At 46.4% G+C, this 18,733-nt stretch overlaps 1 protein-coding gene and 1 non-coding gene across 2 annotated transcripts; one reads left to right on the top strand and one right to left on the bottom strand.

Moving 5' to 3' along the window:
- Positions 1–601: 601 nt before the first annotated feature.
- LOC137315774 (probable G-protein coupled receptor 139) lies at positions 602–12,509 on the bottom strand. The gene is made up of 4 exons (XM_067980263.1): positions 12,300–12,509; positions 10,083–10,271; positions 8,466–8,538; positions 602–1,500 (listed from the first exon to the last, which is right to left on the bottom strand). The coding sequence occupies exons 1-4, from the start codon at positions 12,507–12,509 to the stop codon at positions 602–604; spliced, it is 1,371 nt and encodes a 456-aa protein (XP_067836364.1).
- A 4,753-nt stretch (positions 12,510–17,262) lies between these two features.
- trnat-cgu (transfer RNA threonine (anticodon CGU)) lies at positions 17,263–17,334 on the top strand. The gene has a single exon. It is a non-coding gene; the product is annotated as a tRNA-Thr (tRNA).
- Positions 17,335–18,733: the final 1,399 nt, after the last annotated feature.

The following is an 18,733-nucleotide window of genomic DNA, read 5'->3' as shown; positions in this document are numbered from 1 at the left end:
AGGGTGATGTCAGAAAGCATTTCTTCACACAAAGGGCAGTGGAAATCTGGAACCCTCTCCTCCAAAAAGCTGTTGAGGCTGGGGATCAATTGAACATTTCATAACTTAGATTGATCGATTTTTGTCAGGCGCGGGTATGAAGTGTTCAAATCCAAGGCGGTAAATTGAGTTAATATACAGATCGAACTTGATCTAATAGAATGGTGGAACACGCTCGAGGGTTTCAATGGCCGACTCCTGTTCCTCTGTTCCGAAGGAGACGTAAAATGATGATTAAAATATGATTCTCTGGTCCTCACACCACGGGCTGCATGTGTGCCCCGCCCGCCCGCTTTGTGTAAACACATGAAACAAGAGCCTGGCGGACGGGAGCTTCATCCACCCGCCCCAGGCCGCACCAGAGGACTTAACGGGGCTAAAAAAAACAGTAGGAATCAAGCGGGACTGATCTCCGCGGACTTCCCCACCTCGACCGTCCCGGTTAGTCACTAAATCAGGGCGGTGAAAGATGAAAACCGGCCTCACTGTGTTTGTATCCCAGAGATGAGGGGATTGGGCAGAACACCAGACCAACACCTTGTGATGATGGAAAGTCTTCTCATTATTCAATGAATTTAATAATTACAGTAAAGGGATATTTCACCACATTCTTCAACTCCTCTCTGAATTTAGTCTGGGTCACGGCATAAATACTCGTGTTGGTGCAGCAACTCAGGAGCTGGAGCATAAATCCCAGTTCTTGTACAAATTCAGGGAGAGTCACAGGAATAAAGTCTAACCCATATAATCGTTTCAACACAAAATACAACAGAAACACCGCCCATAACAGGATAAAATTCCCCGATATAACAAACAGTAAAATGATGGATTTCCTTCTCTTCTCCATCTCTGGGTCACTGGGACTCTCCCCACTGCTGTGGGCCCGGAGTCTCCTGCGGCCTCTGCTCGACAATAAAATGTGTCTGACGGTTAAAGCATTGAGCAGCAGAATCAGAACAAATGGAACAAATGGGGTTACAATATAATGAAGGAATTCAATTGCTGCCCAAACTTGTGAATCAAGAACATCCAATGATACATAACAAAACCAGGGAGAATTACTAATCCAATATTCACCTCCATACATAAAGTACCAGAAAGTGTTCTTCACACAGAACAGCACACTCACTGTTCCTAGAACCACAGCCGCCGTTTTCTCGGTGCAATATTTTGTTTTCAGCTTCTGGAAACAAATGGCCACAAATCGATCAAAGGTGAAAGTGACTGTGAACCAGACAGAACAGTCTGTGGCTGCGTAAAGCAGGACGGCGTGGATATTACACACTTTAAAGTTCCACATGAACTTAAATTCAGTCCAAAAAAGAATAGGAATCTGCCTGAATATCAGATCAGTGATAACGACCAGGAGATCCGCCGCTGCCATGGACACCATGTAACGGGTGACACATTTGGAGAGACCGCATCTTCCTCGAGACAGGATCACAATCGTCACGAAGTTCACTGTAAGGAAGAGAAAAACAGGGAATTATACTTCAGACTGAGAGTAAAAGCAGCAGACTGGTCGAATTCAGGGTGAAATGTTCAATTATTATTGAATCTAGGGACAGAATCTATTTCCTTTCACTCTGAAAGAACTTTCTGCTGTGGAGAGGGTTTATTGTAAAACACCGCCCTGGTGTAGCAGGAAACCAAAACCACCAGCAGGTCCCAGCTCCAATCCAGGGCCTGTACTGGGTCGGCAGTTGGACGTTACAATGGCCTCAATGACCTTGGGTTTGGAGGGAAATAACCCAGAGTTCCGAGTCCTGATCACAGTCCTGTGACCCTGCTGGGAACTGCGCATGTCTGGTCTATGGATGAACATCTTTGGACTGGGCTGTGATTCCCTCCGAGGGGAAATTGTTCCATTTTTAAAATGACCATCTGACATCAACAAAGTCTCGTATTTATCTCACGCCTTTCACGAACTCAGAATGTCCCAAAACGCTTCACAGCCAATGGATTAGTTGTGAAGTGTGATTCAGTCAATAATTCATTTCACTGCAATTTGCACCATTCAGCTGCTTCAACAAACATCCCAAGGAACTTCACAGAGGCGTGAGGAAAATGGACGTCAAGCCAAAGAATGAGAGATTAGGAGCAGTGAGCGAAAGCTTGAGTATGAAGGAGGGTCTTAAAGGGGGAGAGGGAGGGGGAGAGGATGAAATGTTCAAGGAGAACATTTCAGAGCGTGAGTCGTCCGCGGCTCAATTCACGGCCACCACTGGTGGACTGAAGGGAGAGGAGGGTGGACAAGAGACTGGAGTCACGGCCACCACTGTTGGAGTGAAGGGAGAGGAGGGTGGACAAGAGACTGGAGTCACGGTCACCACTGGTGGAGTGAAGGGAGAGGAGGGTGGACAATTGACTGGAGTCACGGTCACCACTGGTGGAGTGAACGGAGAGGAGGATGGACAAGAGACTGGAGTCACGGCCACCATTGGTGGAGTGAACGGAGAGGAGGGTGGACAAGAGACTGGAGTCACGGCCACCACTGGTGGAGTGAAGGGAGAGGAGGGTGGACAGGAGACTGGAGTCACGGCCACCACTGGTGGAGTGAAGGGAGAGGAGGGTGGACAAGAGACTTGAGTCACGGCCACCACTGGTGGAGTGAAGGGAGAGGAGGGTGGACAAGAGACTGGAGTCACGGCCACCACTGGTGGAGTGAAGGGAGAGGAAGGTGGACAAGAGACTGGAGTCACGGCCATCACTGGTGGAGTGAATGGAGAGGAGGGTGGACAAGAGACTGGAGTCACGGTCACCACTGGTGGAGTGAAGGGAGAGGAGGGTGGACAAGAGACTGGAGTCACGGTCACCACTGGTGGATTGAAGGGAGAGGAGGATGAACAGGAGACTGGAGTCACGGCCACCATTGGTGGAGTGAAGGGAGAGGAGGATGGACAAGAGACTGGAGTCACGGCCACCACTGTTGGAGTGAAGGGCGAGGAGGGTGGACAAGAGACTGGAGTCACGGCCATCACTGGTGGAGTGAAGGGAGAGGAGGATTGACAAGAGACTGGAGTCACGGCCATCACTGGTGGAGTGAAGGGAGAGGAGGGTGGACAAGAGACTGGAGTCACAGGAATAGAGTGTTGAGATTGAAGGGCGGGCCGGAGTTGGTGCACGATGGGATACAGGCAGCATTGTTTTAGGTGAATTGAAGTTTACAGAAGATGGAGGATGGGAGTCCAGCCGGGGGAGTATTTTTATAATCGAGTCTGGAGGTGATAAAGATTTGAATGAACCTTTCAAATGTTGATGTTAGGGAGGAGGCAGGTGATGTCACAGCGGCGGTCTTTGTGATGCCGAATAAATGCGGTGGGAAACAAGCGGTTTCTGCAGGCTATTTGTCCTGTTATTGGGGAACTAACCCTGGGGTCTGTACTTCAAATCCCACCAACGTAAATCGTGAAATTTAATTGAAGAAATCTGGTAATTCTATCACAAAAATAGCCATGCAAAACTGCGAAACGGTCTCTAAAACCTAACTGCCTCCCACTCTACCCAGACCGACCTACATGTAACTCCATTCCCGAAAGAGTGATTGACATTTGATGCCCTCTGATGTTGTCCAGCAAGGCAGCCAATTGTAAACAATCGCTACAAGTTTCAATGATTGCAATAAATTCAGATGGATCTGCCATCAGCGACCGAGGAATAGTAAGACTAAACCAATCTCAGTCCGTTCAGCATTTCACAGTTCTCTTCAATAATATCTGAGAGATAGTTCTCAAGATGGAGATTTGTGCTGAAGACGAGTTAAGCACAAGCCTGACATAATCGTACTCACAGAATCATGTCAATGAGCAAACATCGCTGATTCCTCCATCTCCATCTTGTCCCACCAGCAGCATAGACCCAAAAGATGTCCAGACGAATGATACAAGGGGGCAGGGATGGAGGAACGCAGAGTTACTGAGAGAGGGAGGGGTGTAGCCCTGTTGGGAATTGAACACGAGGAGAACAATCCCAGCTTCTCCAGTCTCTCCACATAATTGAAGCCCCTGAACCCTGGTATCATTCTAGTAAATCTCCTCTCCACCCTCCCCAGGACCTTGACTTCCTTCCGAAAGCTTGATGCCCAGAATTGGACTCAATTGGACAGTTGAGATCTGAACAGTGATTTATGACCAGTGGTTAGTCAACACTTGGAGCACTGTGCGCAGTTCTGGTCTCCATATTATATAAAAGGTTTAGATGCACTGGAGAGAGTCCAAAAAATATTTACAAGGATGACACCAGAACTGAGAGGACTGGTATCATCCTTGTAAATGGATAACGTTATCATTAAAGAACATAAGAAATAGGAGCAGGAGTAGGCCAATCGGCCCCTCGAGCTTGCTCCGCCATTCAATAAGATCATGGCTGATCTGATCCTAACCTCAAATCTAAATTCATGTCCAATTTCCTGCCCGCTCCCCGTAACCTCCAATTCCCTTTACTTCTAGGAAACTGTCTATTTCTGTTTTAAATTTATTTAATGATGTAGCTTCCACAGCTTCCTGGGACAGCAAATTCCACAGACCTGCTACCCTCTGAGAGAAGAAATTTCTCCTCATCTCAGTTTTGAAAGAGCAGCCCCTTATTCTAAGATTATGCCCCCTAGTTCTAGTTTCACCCATCCTTGGGAACATCCTTACCGCATCCACCCGATCAAGCCCCTTCACAATCTTATATGTTTCAATAAGATCGCCTCTCATTCTTCTGAACTCCAATGAGTAGAGTCCCAATCTACTCAACCTCTCCTCATATGTCCGCCCCCTCATCCCCAGGATTAACCGAGTGAACCTTCTTTGTACTGCCTCGAGAGCAAGTATGTCTTTTCTTAAGTATGGACACCAAAACTGTATGCAGTATTCCAGGTGCGGTCTCACCAATACCTTATATAACTGCAGCAATACCTCCCTGTTTTTATATTCTATCCACCTAGCAATAAAAGCCAACATTCCGTTGGCCTTCTTGATCACCTGCTGCAACTGCATATTAACTTTTTGATTTTCTTGCACTAGGACCCCCAGATCCCTTTGTACTGCAGTACTTTCCAGTTTCTCGCCATTAAAATAACAACTTGCTCTCTGATTTTTCCTGCCAAAGTGCATAACCTCACATTTTCCAAGATTGTATTGCATCTGCCAATTCTTCTCCCACTCACCCAGCCTGTCTAAATCCCCTTGTAGGTTTTTTATGTCGTCCTCACTCTCCACTTTCCCTCCCATCTTTGTATTATCTGCAAACTTTGATATGTTACACTCGGTCCCCTCCTCCAAATCGTTAATATAGATTGTAAAGAGTTGGGGATCCATCACCGACCCCTGTGGAACACCACTGGCTACTGGTTGCCAGTCCGAGAATGAACCATTTATCCCAACTCTATGCTTCCTGTTAGATAACCAATCCTCCACCCATGCCAGAATATTACCCCCAATCCAGTGATTCTTTATCTTGAGCAATAATCTTTTATGTGGCACCTTGTCGAATGCCTTCTGGAAGTCTAAATACACTACGTCCACTGGTTCCCCTTTATCAACCCTGTACGTTATGTCCTCAAAGAACTCAAGCAAATTTGTCAGACATGACTTCCCCTTCGTAAAGCCATGCTGACTTTGTCCAATTAAATTATGTTTATCCAAATGTTCTGTTACTGTCTCCTTAATAATAGACTCCAAAATTTTCCCCACCACAGATGTTAGGCAAACTGGTCTATAATTTCCAGCCTTCTGCCTTCTACCCTTTTTAAATAAGGGTGTTGCATTAGCAGTTTTCCAATGTGCCGGGACCTTTGCCGAGTCCAGAGAACTTTGGGAAATTATTACCAAAGCATCCACAATCCCAACTGCCACTTCGCTCAAGACCCTCGGATGTAAGCCATCAGGTCCAGGGGATTTATCCGCCTTGAGTCGCATTAATTTACTGAGTACCAATTCCTTAGTGATTTTAATCGTATTTAGCTCCTCCCCACCGAGAGCCCCCTGTTTGTCCAGTGTTGGGATATTCTTAGTGTCCTCGACCGGAAAGACTGAAACAAAATATTTGTTCAGCATTTTTGCCATCTCCATGTTTCCCACCATTAATTTCCTGGTCTCATCCTCTAAGGGACCTACGAAAGGCTGAACAGGCTGGGGCTCTTTTCTCGAAAAAAGGGAAGGCCGAGGGGGGACATAGTAGAGATCCTTAAACTTTTTGAGGGCTTGGGAATGTGGACGTAGAGAAAATGTTTGCATTTGTCGGGCGGGGTTGGGGGGTGGTGGATGGCGTTCAACACTATGGGTCATAAATATAATATAGTCACCAATCAATCCAATAAGCAATTCAGAAGAAATTTATTTACCCAGAGAGTGGTTTGAATGCACAACTCGCTCCCACAAGGAATAGTTGAGGCGAATAGAATAAATGCATTTAAGGGGAAGTACATGACGGAGAAATAAATTGAAGGATATGCTGATAGGGTGATATGAAGTCGAATGGGAGGAGGCTCGTGTGGAACATAAACACCGGTATAGACCAGTTGGGCCGAATGGCCTGTTTGTGAGCTGTAATTTCTATGTAACACGAGGATAAGAATTTTTTAATTTAGACGTTGCTCGACCGGGAGCTAATGCAGGTCAGGAAGCACAGGGGTGATGGGTGAATGGGATTTAATGTCAGTTTGTAAACGGGCAGCACAGTTTTGGATGAGCTCAAGTTTATGGAGGGTGATGGGTGGGATGGCGGCCAGAAGAGCATTGGAATAGTCGAGTTTGGAGGTAACAAAACCACGGATCAGGAATTCAGCAGAAGATGGGCTGAGGCAGGGGCAGAGACAGGCGATGTTAGGGAGGTGGAAGTAGGCGGTCTTGGTGATGGAGAGGATCTGGGGTCAGAAGCTCAGCTCAGGGTCAAACAGAACGCCTACTGGTCCGGTTCAGCCTCAGACTGTGGCCAGCGAGGGGGATGGAATCAGTTGTGAATGAACGGAATTTGTGATTGGGGCCGAAGACAATGGCTTCAGTCTTCCTAATGTTTAAATGGGCGAAATTTATGCTTATCCAGGACTGGATGTCGGACAAGCAGTGTGAGAAATCAGAGGCAGTGAAGGGGTCGAGAGAGGCGGTGGTGAGAAACAGATGGGTGTCAGTTACATGTGGAATCTGACTTTGTGTTTTCGGATGATGTCACCGAGGGGAAGCTTGAATATGTGAAATCGGAGGAGGTCAAGGAATGTTACACCAGAGATAACGGTGCGGGGGCGGGAAGATGAATCATTGCAGGAGATTCTCTGGCTAAGCCTGGATTGATACGAATGAACGAGGCGAGGGTAGTCCCACCCAGTTGGACAACGGACGAGAGGCGTTGGAGGTGGATGGTGTGGACACCCGTGTCAAAGGCTGAAGACAGGTCGAGACGGATGAGGAGGGATAGTTTTCCACGGTCAGTCACATGGGATGTCTTTTGTGACTTTGATTCGGGCCGTCTCAGTGCTGTGGCAGCGGTGGAAACCTGATTGGAGAGGTTGCTAATGCATTTGCAGGAAAGATGGGCACAGATTTTGGAAACGACAACACGTTCAAGGAGAGGAAAGGGAGGTTGGAGATGGGGGCAGTAATTTACAAGGACCGAGGGATCATGGATTTTTTTTGAGGATGGGGTGATGACGGCAGATTTGAAGAGGAGACGAGAGAGAACCGTGAATGAAAGGGTTAACTTTGCCCCTTTGGACATTACATTTGGACATTGTATGTTTAAACTGCAAAGGCAGCAATGTGCAGAAACTTTGAGAAGCTTCGGTTTTCAACAACAACTGATCTGAATGAAAGCAACGATGAGTAGAAGCTTATAAAATCTTCGAACTAGCTTTTGTTTCTCAAAACAACTGATAAGAACCTGAACAGATAACAACTTGGAAAAACAATGCTGAAACAGTTAGAAACCCTTGGGAAAGACAATTCAAGTTACTTGTTCACAGGTAACAGGAGTTTTAAGGTCTGCTGGTTATAGTTAATGACACTGATCTGTGGAAACCAGCGTTAACAGATAGGTCACCAATACACTCTGAAATATTGGACAATATCCAATAATAATTCAGCTCCAGGCAGCTGTCTTACTCTATGAACACATATTTCTGATCCGATACTAGGGTTCAGTGCAGAGAGCAGACAGGAAACTGTTCAATAAAGAGAATCGTCCACCAACATTCCTTGTGTACGAGACTCAAATAACAGGCAAATCCTAAAAAATGACCATCAGTTGAAGAAAGTTATGAAAAGGAAATGGTGTTCATCGAACTGGGGCAGTGAATCGGGAACTGTTCACATGTTACATGAAGGAAACAAGGTGCATTACCAGACACTGAACAAGAGGATTACACTGAATACAATTCATAACCGGGTCTGAAGGACAAGAACAGTTAAACATGGTTTACAGAATTAATTGCTGAAATAATGACTTACCAGGAACGCCAACAGCAGCGAGGAGCGGATAGTAAATCTTTTGTACATCAATAATTGCCCACAGAATCCGAAGCTGAATTGGAATATACCAGAACATTCTTTCATTATCTCTGAGATCCAATGGTCAATGTTTGTACTGGAGGCAAAGCTGCATCAAACACTCTGATGTGACGCCGAGAAAACAGTCCCTATTTATGGCCTGAGGGAACTCTCCAGTGAGACAATTAAACGACACATTGACATTAATTGAGGTCAGTAAACAAATAGGTTAGTTAAATCCCTTAACACCATCACTCGATGTTGAAAATTACAGGTAAACAAGCATTTTACTGATGTGAAGTGAAGCTACCGAAAGGTCTGAATATTACTTAAAGAAAATGATGTAAAAAAAGAAAATATCAATCCCGCAGTCTTTCAGTACTGATGTGAAGAGAGAGCAGCTTCACTGACAGAGTTCACATTATTTCTGTGAATTCAGCCGGCAATTTCAGAATTTTTCAAATACGTTTTCTGGGGTGGAGTTAACAAAAGTGCAAAAGACAACAAGGATAGATTAAAGTAATGGTCAGTCAGTATATATTGGGACTGATAATATAGTGGTCAGTAAGGATACATGGGGACTGATAATATAATGGTCAGTAAGGATACATTGGGGCTGATAATATAATGGTCAGTAAGGATACACGGGGGCTGATAATACAATGGTCAGTAAGGATACATGGGTGCTGATAATACAATGGTCAGTAGGGATACATGGGGGCTGATAATACAATGGTCAGCAAGGATACATGGGGGCTGATAATACAATAGTCAGAAAGGATACAGGTGGACTGATAATACAATGGTCAGTAAGGATACATGGGGACTGATAATACAATGGTCAGTAAGGATACACGGGGGCTGATAATACAATGGTCAGTAAGAACACATTTGGTGTAAATGCAATGTCCTTTACGGATACATGAGGGTGACAACTGAATGTTTTGTAAGGATTCTTGAATGCAGATAATTTAATGATCATTAAGGAAACACAGGGTTTGCTAATGCAATGGTCAGAAGAACACATTTGTGTGATAATGTAATGGTCAGTTAGAACACAGCGGAGTGATAATATCGTAGTCAGCAAGAATACCTGGGGTTTACACTACAATGGTCAGTAAGGATACATGGGGTGTGATACTGCCATGGTCAGTAACTGCAAATGGGGCAGATAATATAATGGTCACCAATAATGTGCAGGGGTTATAATACAATGGTGAGTACGGATACTTGAGATGTGATAATGCAATGGTCGATAAGGATACTTGGATGCAGATGATACAATGGCCAATTATGATACATGGGGGTTATAATACAATGGGCAGTAAGGATACTTGCGGGCTGATAATGTAATGGTCAGTAAGGAGAGATGGGATTGATAATACAATGGTCAGTAATTATACATGGGGTGTGATAATGCAATGGCAGTAAGGATACATGGGGACTGATAATACAATGGTCAGTAAGGACACATGGGGAGCTGATAATACAATGGTCAGTAAGGATACACTGGGGCTGATAATACAATGGTCAGTAAGGATACATGGGGTCTGATAATACAATTGTCAGGAAGGATACATGAGGCAGATCTTGCCAGAAATCGCTCGGGGCGTCGAATCGACGGTCACCGCCGCTCCTTCGATTTAAATTAACGAAATTACTGACGGCGGGCTTTTCCGCGTCGAATTGTTTGAATTGGACCATGAATCCAATCCTGCTCTGTCCCCCGAACCTCTGAGCAGCGTTGGTTGCCGCGGCTGGAAATGTCTGTGAGAGGAGAAGACACGCCCACAAAATCTGTCAGGAAGTGAAGTCACGCCCACAGCTCCAGCCTTCATTGCTCAAAGAGGTGAGCAGACTTCTCATTGAAAGTTAGTGTTCTTCATGCAATTGTAAATTCAAAATAAACTTTTTATAAAAAGCCGAATTTAAATGCATTTTTAAAAAGCAGTGGAAACTTAAATAAACAGTCTTTAAAAAGGAGTGTAAAATAAAATGAACTGTTTTTGAAAAGGCTGTTTTTACACTGAGAAAAATGATGGAACAGCAAAAGATGAATGAGAAGAGGTGAAACAAATGTTGTGATGAAGACCTCTACACACTCCTCAATGAGGTTGAGGTGAGGCTTCGGCGGCTTCTGGGGAACGGAAGTCTCGGGCGGCACAGAAAGTTAGCGTGTTGGTGTGGAAGAAGGTGGCACAGGTTCTGAGCACGAACAGCACCGTGTCACGGAGAGCGGAACAGGGCCGCAAAAAATCAATGATTTAATGCAGTCGGCCAGGATGTCTCGAGAGTTTTTGAAATTCAAAAGTTCAGATTTAAATGTGCTGAGTTTAACTAATGCATAAACACAGGTTGTTTCTGGGTGGTGTGGTCAAGGTTCAATCTAATGGCAACTGGTCGTAAAACTCAGTTGCCATTGTGGACGGGCCTCACTAAATGCTTTTAGAGATCTTTTATCCCTACTACAGAGATTTGAGGTGTTAAATTACAATTAGTGAATTAGACCCTGTCTCCAAACCCCCAACTTATCTCTCTCACACAAACAAGCACGAACTGATTTTTATTGTTCAATGTCCTGTCGTGTAAAATGGCTTTTAACAACCGTGAGAGGTCGAAGACCGGCGGCGGTTCAGCCTTTATGAGGGAGATGACCGAGCATGAAGAAAGGGCCACTCAGCTGCAGGGCAACACTTCCAGTTTAGTGCCTGGTGACCGATCAGACACTGGAGCGAGGAAAGGTGAGTTTCACATTCCTCTATTGGCCAGCTGCATGTTTAAAACCTGCGTGTTGTCTGAAGGATGGGAAAAGGAGATTCGAGTCTGACCATGCTCGTGCAGCGTGTGGGCGTCTGTGATGTGACCGATGAACATGCTTCACCAGGGGAACATTTTGTTCTTCCTTCCCACAGGTTCAAAGCCGTCTGAGAACACTCGGGCTGCAGAAGGTGGTGAGTCGGCGGCTGCAGAGGGTGATGGTGTTTGTGCTGCAGGGGGTGATGGTGTTTGGGCTGCAGAGGGTGATGGTGTTTGTGCTGCAGAGCATGATGGTGTTTGGGCTGCAGATGGTGATGGTGTTTGGGCTGCAGAGAGTGATGGTGTTTGGGCTGCAGAGGGTGATGGTGTTTGGGCTGCAGAGGGTGATGGTGTTTGGGCTGCAGAGAGTGATGGTGTTTGGGCTGCAGAGGGTGATGGTGTTTGTGCTGCAGAGGGTGATGGTGTTTGTGCTGCAGAGGGTGATGGTGTTTGTGCTGCAGAGGGTGATGGTGTTTGGGCTGCAGAGAGTGATGGTGTTTGGGCTGCAGAGGATGATGGTGTTTGGGCTGCAGAGAGTGATGGTGTTTGGGCTGCAGAGGGTGATGGTGTTTGGGCTGCAGAGGGTGATGGTGTTTGAGCTGCAGAGAGTTTTGACGATTAGTGAGCGGGAAGAGGAAGAACGTTGACGGTTTCTGGAGGATGAGGTCGATGCGGGCCCTGTGGGGGGCGGGACGGTGGTGGGAGGTGGGAGGTGAGGGCAGGTGAAGTGGTGTCTTCACTCCTGAGCCCACCTGTCAACCTCAGGGTGTTGATGTGGGGGGAGCGCTTGACCATGAGGAGCCTCACCTCACCGCCTCTCCAACTCCCGGCCCCTCTGGCTCTGTGCGAGACACACATAATCCCCCTCTCACAGGCAGCCGCCAGCTGAGTCCGACCTGTCGGGGGTTGAGGGATCGATGCGAGTGGGGTAGATGCGCCCCAGTCCCCCGTGAGACGGCGTAGATGTCAGCTCCCCTGCTCCTCCTCCCCCCACCCCACCATGTGGATGATGAATTGGGAGAGGACATCAACGGTCAACAAGTGAGACGATTGAGGGCTGATGAGAGCGACAAATACCATGACTATTTCGCCTCCATGAGACAGGAGATCTAGGACGCTGGACAGAACATTAGCGCCCAGCTGGCCCAGACTGGACAGAACATTGTCCAGCTGGCCCAGACTGGACAGAACATTGTCCAGCTGGCCCATACTGGACAGAACATTGCCCAGCTGGTCCATACTGGACAGAACATTGCCCAGTTGGCCCATACTGGACAGAACATTGCCCAGCTGGTCCATACTGGACAGAACATTGTCCAGCTGGCCCATACTGGACAGAACATTGTCCAGCTGGCCCATACTGGACAGAACATTGCCCAGCTGGCCCATACTGGACAGAACATTGCCCAGCTGGCCCATACTGGACAGAACATTGCCCAGCTGACAAATATTCACCAGGTTCTCGTACATTTCATGGAGTTGAATGCGAGCACGGCTGTGCTGCACCCGAAGCCCGTGACACACCCCGTGCCACCTCCTGCTACAGACAGAGGACAGGCCCAAGAGCCAGGAGCTAATTCTGCACCTGACGCTGCTTTTGCTCATGTCCCCGTGGAACAGCAGCACCCCAGCTCCGGAGCTCCCTGATCACAGCCATTTTACAAGACACCGAGGTCGTGCCCTTGGCTCAAGAGGGGCTCGATCACATGGAGGGATGGGGGCCAGGAGGAAATAGGATGCTCCTCTCGCACAGAGTTCCCCTCCTCTTGTTCAGAGTGTCACAGCGACCCTCGAGCATGCCGCAAGGGGGAGTCTGTAAATCTTATTGCTGTTTGTTCTGTTGATGTTTTGATTGTTTGTTTTTATTCGCTTGTTGATATTTTGTTTTGTGATGAATCTCCTCTGAATGTTTGTGTGATAATTTTAGTTGCTGCTGCTCCTGCCCTTCGAACTTAATCAGTATTCATTTGTAATTTTTCTAAAATTTTATGGATGTAAACCATGTTAACATCGCAACTGATTTCAAACTAGAAAATGAATAAGTGAACGCAACTTTTATTTAAAGTTTTGCACTACACACCTCAATGTTCACAATAAAGTTTTGCAATAACTAACGACCTCAACATGTTAATGTAAAGTTTTGCACTCATTTTTTGATGCTGCGATTGAAGCTCACTGTTTCACTTTCAATCTTGCTTGTCCTGTTATCTGCTTTCCTCGGAGGGGGCGAGGAGACAATTACCCATTTTCATCGATGTCTGAAAGCATCAGCCACTGGGTGCAATCCCTCTGCCCTGTCCCCTGCAGCCACGGTTTTCTCGGGGGTGGGGATGGGGGAACCAACCAAGGCCCCAGCAACATCCGGGTTGTCATCCTGCATCTCATTCATTCCCAGCGGCATCTCGTCTTCCTGGTCAAAGGTCAGTCCTTTCCGCAGGGTAAAGTTGATCCACAGGTCGGCATCGCAAAAGATCCTCACATTTAACGAATTAAACCCCTTCCTGGTGATGTTAGTGACAGGTGCCTCATTGGATGCCTTCCATATCACATGGGTTCCATCGACAGCACCCTGCACTCTGGGGAATACAGTGATCCTGTGGAACACGGTAGATCTCTTCCTTTGGGGAATCCAGCGATCCTGTGGAACACGGTAGACCACTCCCTTTGGGGAATCCAACGATCCTTTGGAACACGGTAGACCTCTCCCTTTGGGGAATCCAGCGATCCTGGGGAACACGGTAGGCCTCTCCCTTTGGGGAATCCAGCGATCCTGTGGAACACGGTAGACCTCTCCATTTGCGGAATCCAGCGATCCTGTGGAACACGGTAGACCTCTCCATTTGCGGAATCCAGCGATCCTGTGGAACAAGGTAGACCTATTCCCTTGTCGATCTGGGGACATGTCGAGGTTGATGAACTGGGAAATCCTGCGAAATACCGCGCCCGTGACCTCATGAATTCACTCTCGCAGTGCTCTGGGTGATGGTGTCTCTGTGATAAGATGAATTCAGACTCTCACAGGGCTCTGGATGATGGTGTATCTGTGGGCTGATGAATTCAGACTCTCACAGGGCTCTGGGTGATGGTGTATCTGTGATCTGATGAATTCAGACTCTCACAGGGCTCTGGGTGATGGTGTATCTGTGACCTGATGAATTCAGACTCTCACAGGGCTCTGGGTGATGGTGTATCTGTGATCTGATGAATTCAGACTCTCACAGGGCTCTGGGTGATGTTGCACATGTTACCGGGGCCTGACTGAAATGACCCACATGCCACTGACGAGGCCCTGCAGGAAATAGAAGGTGGCTGAAGCTCCTCTTGTGATATCTCACAGAGGCGGCTGATTGCCTCCTTGATAAAACGAAGTCTCCACAGAAATATCTCTTCCGACAACAATGTGGTTGATGTGGTGTATCTGGACTTCCAATAGGCGTTTGATAAAGTTCCGCCTGGTAGGCTTATCATCAAGACTGCGGCCCATGGAATAAAGGGGGCTGTAGCAACATGGATACAGAAATGACTGGGGAACAGAAACAGAGAGAAGTGGTAAACGGTTGTTTTTCGGACTGGAGGAAGGTGTACAGTGGTGTTCCCCAGGGTAAGTGCTGGGACCACTGCTTTTCTTGATATATATTAATGACTTGGACTTGGGTGTTCAGGGCACAATTCCAAAATTTCCAAAACTTGGAAGGGTCGTATACAGTGAGGAGGACACTGATAGACGTCAAGAGGAAACAGACAGGCTGGTGACTTGGGCGGGCACGTGGCAGATGAAATTTAAAGCAGAAAAATGCGAATTGATACATTTTGGTGGGAAGAATGAGAAGACGCAATGTAAACTGGAGGGCACAACGCTAAAAGGGATAAAGGAACAGAGAGATCTGGGGGTTTATGTGCACAAATCGTTAAAGGTGGCAGGGTATGTTGAGAAACTGTTTGAAAAAGCAACGGGATCCTCGGCTTTATAAATAGAGCCACAAGTACGAAAGTATGGAAGTCATGACGATCCTTTATAAAACACTGGTTTGACCACAACTGGAATATTTTGTCCAGTTCTGGGCACCGCACTTTAGGAAAGATGTGAAGGTCTTCGAGAGGGTGCAGAAGAGATTTACTAGAACGATTACAATGATGAGGGACTTTAGTTACGTGGATAGACTGGAGAAACTGGGGTTGTGATTCTTGGAACAGAGACGGTTGCGAGGAGATTTGATCGAGGAGTTCAAAATCATGAAGGGTCCAGACAGAGTAGATCGAGAGAAACTGTTCCCATTGGTGGAAGGGTCAAGAACTAGAGGACATAGCTTTAAGGTGATTGGCAAAAGAACCAAAGGTGACGTGAGGAACAGCTTTTTAACACAGCGAGTGGTTGTGATCTGGAATGCACTGACTGAGGGGGTGGTGGAGGCAGATTCAATCATGGTTTCAAAGGGGAATTGGATAAATACTTGATAAGAAAAAAATGCAGGGCTCCAAGAAAAGGGACGAGCTGGAATGATCTTGCACAGCCGAGGCACAGATTCGATGGGCCGAATGGCCTCCTTTCGTGCTGTAGCCTTTCTCTGACGGTGTGATGGAAATGGGAAAAGAGTGAAAATGAGACCATAATAACAACTATCAGGAGTGGGGTTTGAACCCACGCTGGTAAAACCCATTGAATTTTACGTTTCAACTCTTAACCACTCGGTCATCCTGCGTTTTGAATTTGTGTGTAATGTGCCGGAGTGTCATTTCTTTCATCTCTTCGTCAGTCAAGGTCCAGAATGAAATGATGTCGGGAGTGGAGAAAGAGACTTTGAAAAGCGTTGAAGAATTGACACACGCACCCACACGTACAGGTTGAAATACAGAGATGAAAGCATTGAGAAAGAAAGCTCTGAACCGCAGTCGGCAGGATTCAAACCTGCGCGGGGAGACCCGAGTGGATTTTCAGTCGATCGCCGAAACCACTCGGTCACGACGACTTGATTTCAGTTAAATGCTGTTCACTTAAAATTGCAACGATCCTTCCGTGCGGTAACATTTCTATCATGCAAATGAAGAAGAGTGACAATGAGCAGGATCAAAATGTAACCGAAGTAACAGCTGCGAGGAGTGGGGTTCGGAAACACGCGGGGATAAATCCACTGGATCTTAAATCCAAAGCCTGAACCACTCGGTCATCTTGGTCCTCCTTTGCTGAATTCTCAAATGCTCCCAATCCTCAGGCTTACTGCTTTTTCTGGCAACTTTATTGCCTCTTCCTTTGATTTAATACTATCTTTAATTTATCTTGTTAGCCACGGTTGGATCACTTTTCCTGTTGGGTTTTTGTGCCTTCAGGAATATATATTAGTTGCAGTCTTTCACTATCCTCCTCACTGTTCACTACACTTCCAAGTTTTGTGTCATCTGCAATTTTTACCATTTTGCCCTGTACACCCAAGTCCAAGTTATTAATATATATCAAAAAAGCAATGGTCCCAATACCGACCTAAAGGGAAACACCACTGTACACCTCCCTCCGTCCGAAAAACTTTCACTTGCAATTTATCTCCAATATTTGATGTGGAAAATACATTGAAAGATTAACTCGGATCATCCCACTTTGGACAATTTAATTTCACTGATATTCCAGCGATTTTAAACTCTATTAAGGTCTCTCTCTCCACCCCATCTCCGCCCCCCCCCTCCGCTCCGCCCCGCCCCGCCCCCTTGTCTCCATCTGTGTCTATCTCTCCATCTGTCCATCTCTCTCCCTCTATCTGTCTCTCTCTCTCTCTTTCTGTCTGTCTCTTTCTATCTCTCTGTGAATCTTTCCACAATAGCCCGTTAAATAAACTGTCATGAAATTATTCGTTCAGGCGGAACAGTCGAAATCCATTGTTCCTCAATCAGTCGATTGTCGCAATCAGTTGCAGAAACCTGTTGATCTGACTTCACCCGCTGAAGAACATTATCATTCGCGTTTTGCTCATGGGGTGCGGTGGCCAAGTGAAAAGGCGTCGGTCTCGTAAACCGAAGAGCGCGGGTTCGAACCCCGTCCGCACCTGCTTCAGGTTTCAAATTTTAATGAAATGACCGAATTGATGACAGTTTGTTTAACTTTCCACGGGCCACTGTTGAAAGAAGATTCACCGTTCACATTTCCATCTCTCTGTTAATTAACATTCAGAATAAAGTGATGTGGGGTGCGAGGAAAAGAGTGATAAAGAGAGACACTCAGAAAGAGAGAGAGACACTGGGACAGGAAGAGACTCTCTCGGTCTGTCTGAGTCTGTGTCAGTCTCTCTCCCTCCATCTGTCCAATACCCGCAGATTTGAGAATCACAGGGTCAAAGGAGGAAACAGATTGGAACACATTGAGCCTGTGTCCTGTTTCAAAACCGACTCCCAGGAAAACGGCTCCAGGAATCGTGAAATGGTCAAAGGTTTTCCGGCGACTTTGACCTCTTCCCTGAGATGGCGAGACACGGGGACGTGGGGCAATTAAAGGATTTCGGAAAAATCAGTTCCAATTGAATATTCTCCATCGTGGTGAGATATCCCCCCTCAGCCAGGGATTTAGTTCCCCGACGGGGAGGAAGCATTTTTAAGACGCCAACTACAAATTTTACTTCTTTGCCTCGCTTCTTCTTCAAAAACGACAGAGAGAAATAGAACAGAAAAAGAATGAAACAGGTGATTGTCACTTTCAGAATATTATTGAGCGGAGACTGTTTGGGGACTGAATTCTTGGGGCCCGTCTGTTGCAGAGCACAAATGTGTTCCGATCTGTTTCCTTCTTTGACCCTGTGATTCTCAGATCTGCGGGTATCAGAGAGAGAGGGAGGGGAGAGACAAAGAGACAGAGAGAGAGCGACAGAGACAGAGACAGAGAGAGACACACACAAAGACTGATTGTGAGACACACATTGAAACATAGAGGGAGAGAGAGAAGAACAGAGAGAGAGACAGAGAGAGACGGAGACAGAGAGAGAAACACACACAAAGCCTGATCGTGAGACACACATTGAAACACAGAGGGAGAGAGAGAGAGAGAGATTTAACGATTATGCCTCTTTGTGTAATGTGCCTGAGTGCATGTGTACATATAAATGCCGGTGTGTGTAATGTGCCTGTGTGTATGTTTAGTGCTGATGTTCCTTTGAGAGTGAGGTGCGAGCTTGAGGAAGCTTCCCACTCTCCCTTTGTGCGCAAAGCTTTCCAATAAATTGAACTTTCGTCTGGTTTTGCTCCAAAAATTCGAGTCTAAAATGTTTATATATGTATGTATGCCTGCGTGTGTAATGTGCCTGTGTGTATGTGTGTGTATATATATATATATATATATATATGCCTGCGTGTGTAATGTGCCTAAATGTGTGTGTGTGTGTGTGTGTGTGTGTGTGTCTCACTTTTTCTAAGCTTTTCTGAGTGGTTCTCTCTTTCTCTGTCTTTCTCTCTCTGTC

The sequence above is a fragment of the Heptranchias perlo genome, unplaced genomic scaffold (genome assembly GCF_035084215.1).
Source record: "Heptranchias perlo isolate sHepPer1 unplaced genomic scaffold, sHepPer1.hap1 HAP1_SCAFFOLD_56, whole genome shotgun sequence".
Classification (NCBI taxonomy): domain Eukaryota; kingdom Metazoa; phylum Chordata; class Chondrichthyes; order Hexanchiformes; family Hexanchidae; genus Heptranchias; species Heptranchias perlo.
Note: the sequence above shows the minus strand (reverse complement) of the source record. Positions and strands in the feature narration are given on the sequence as shown.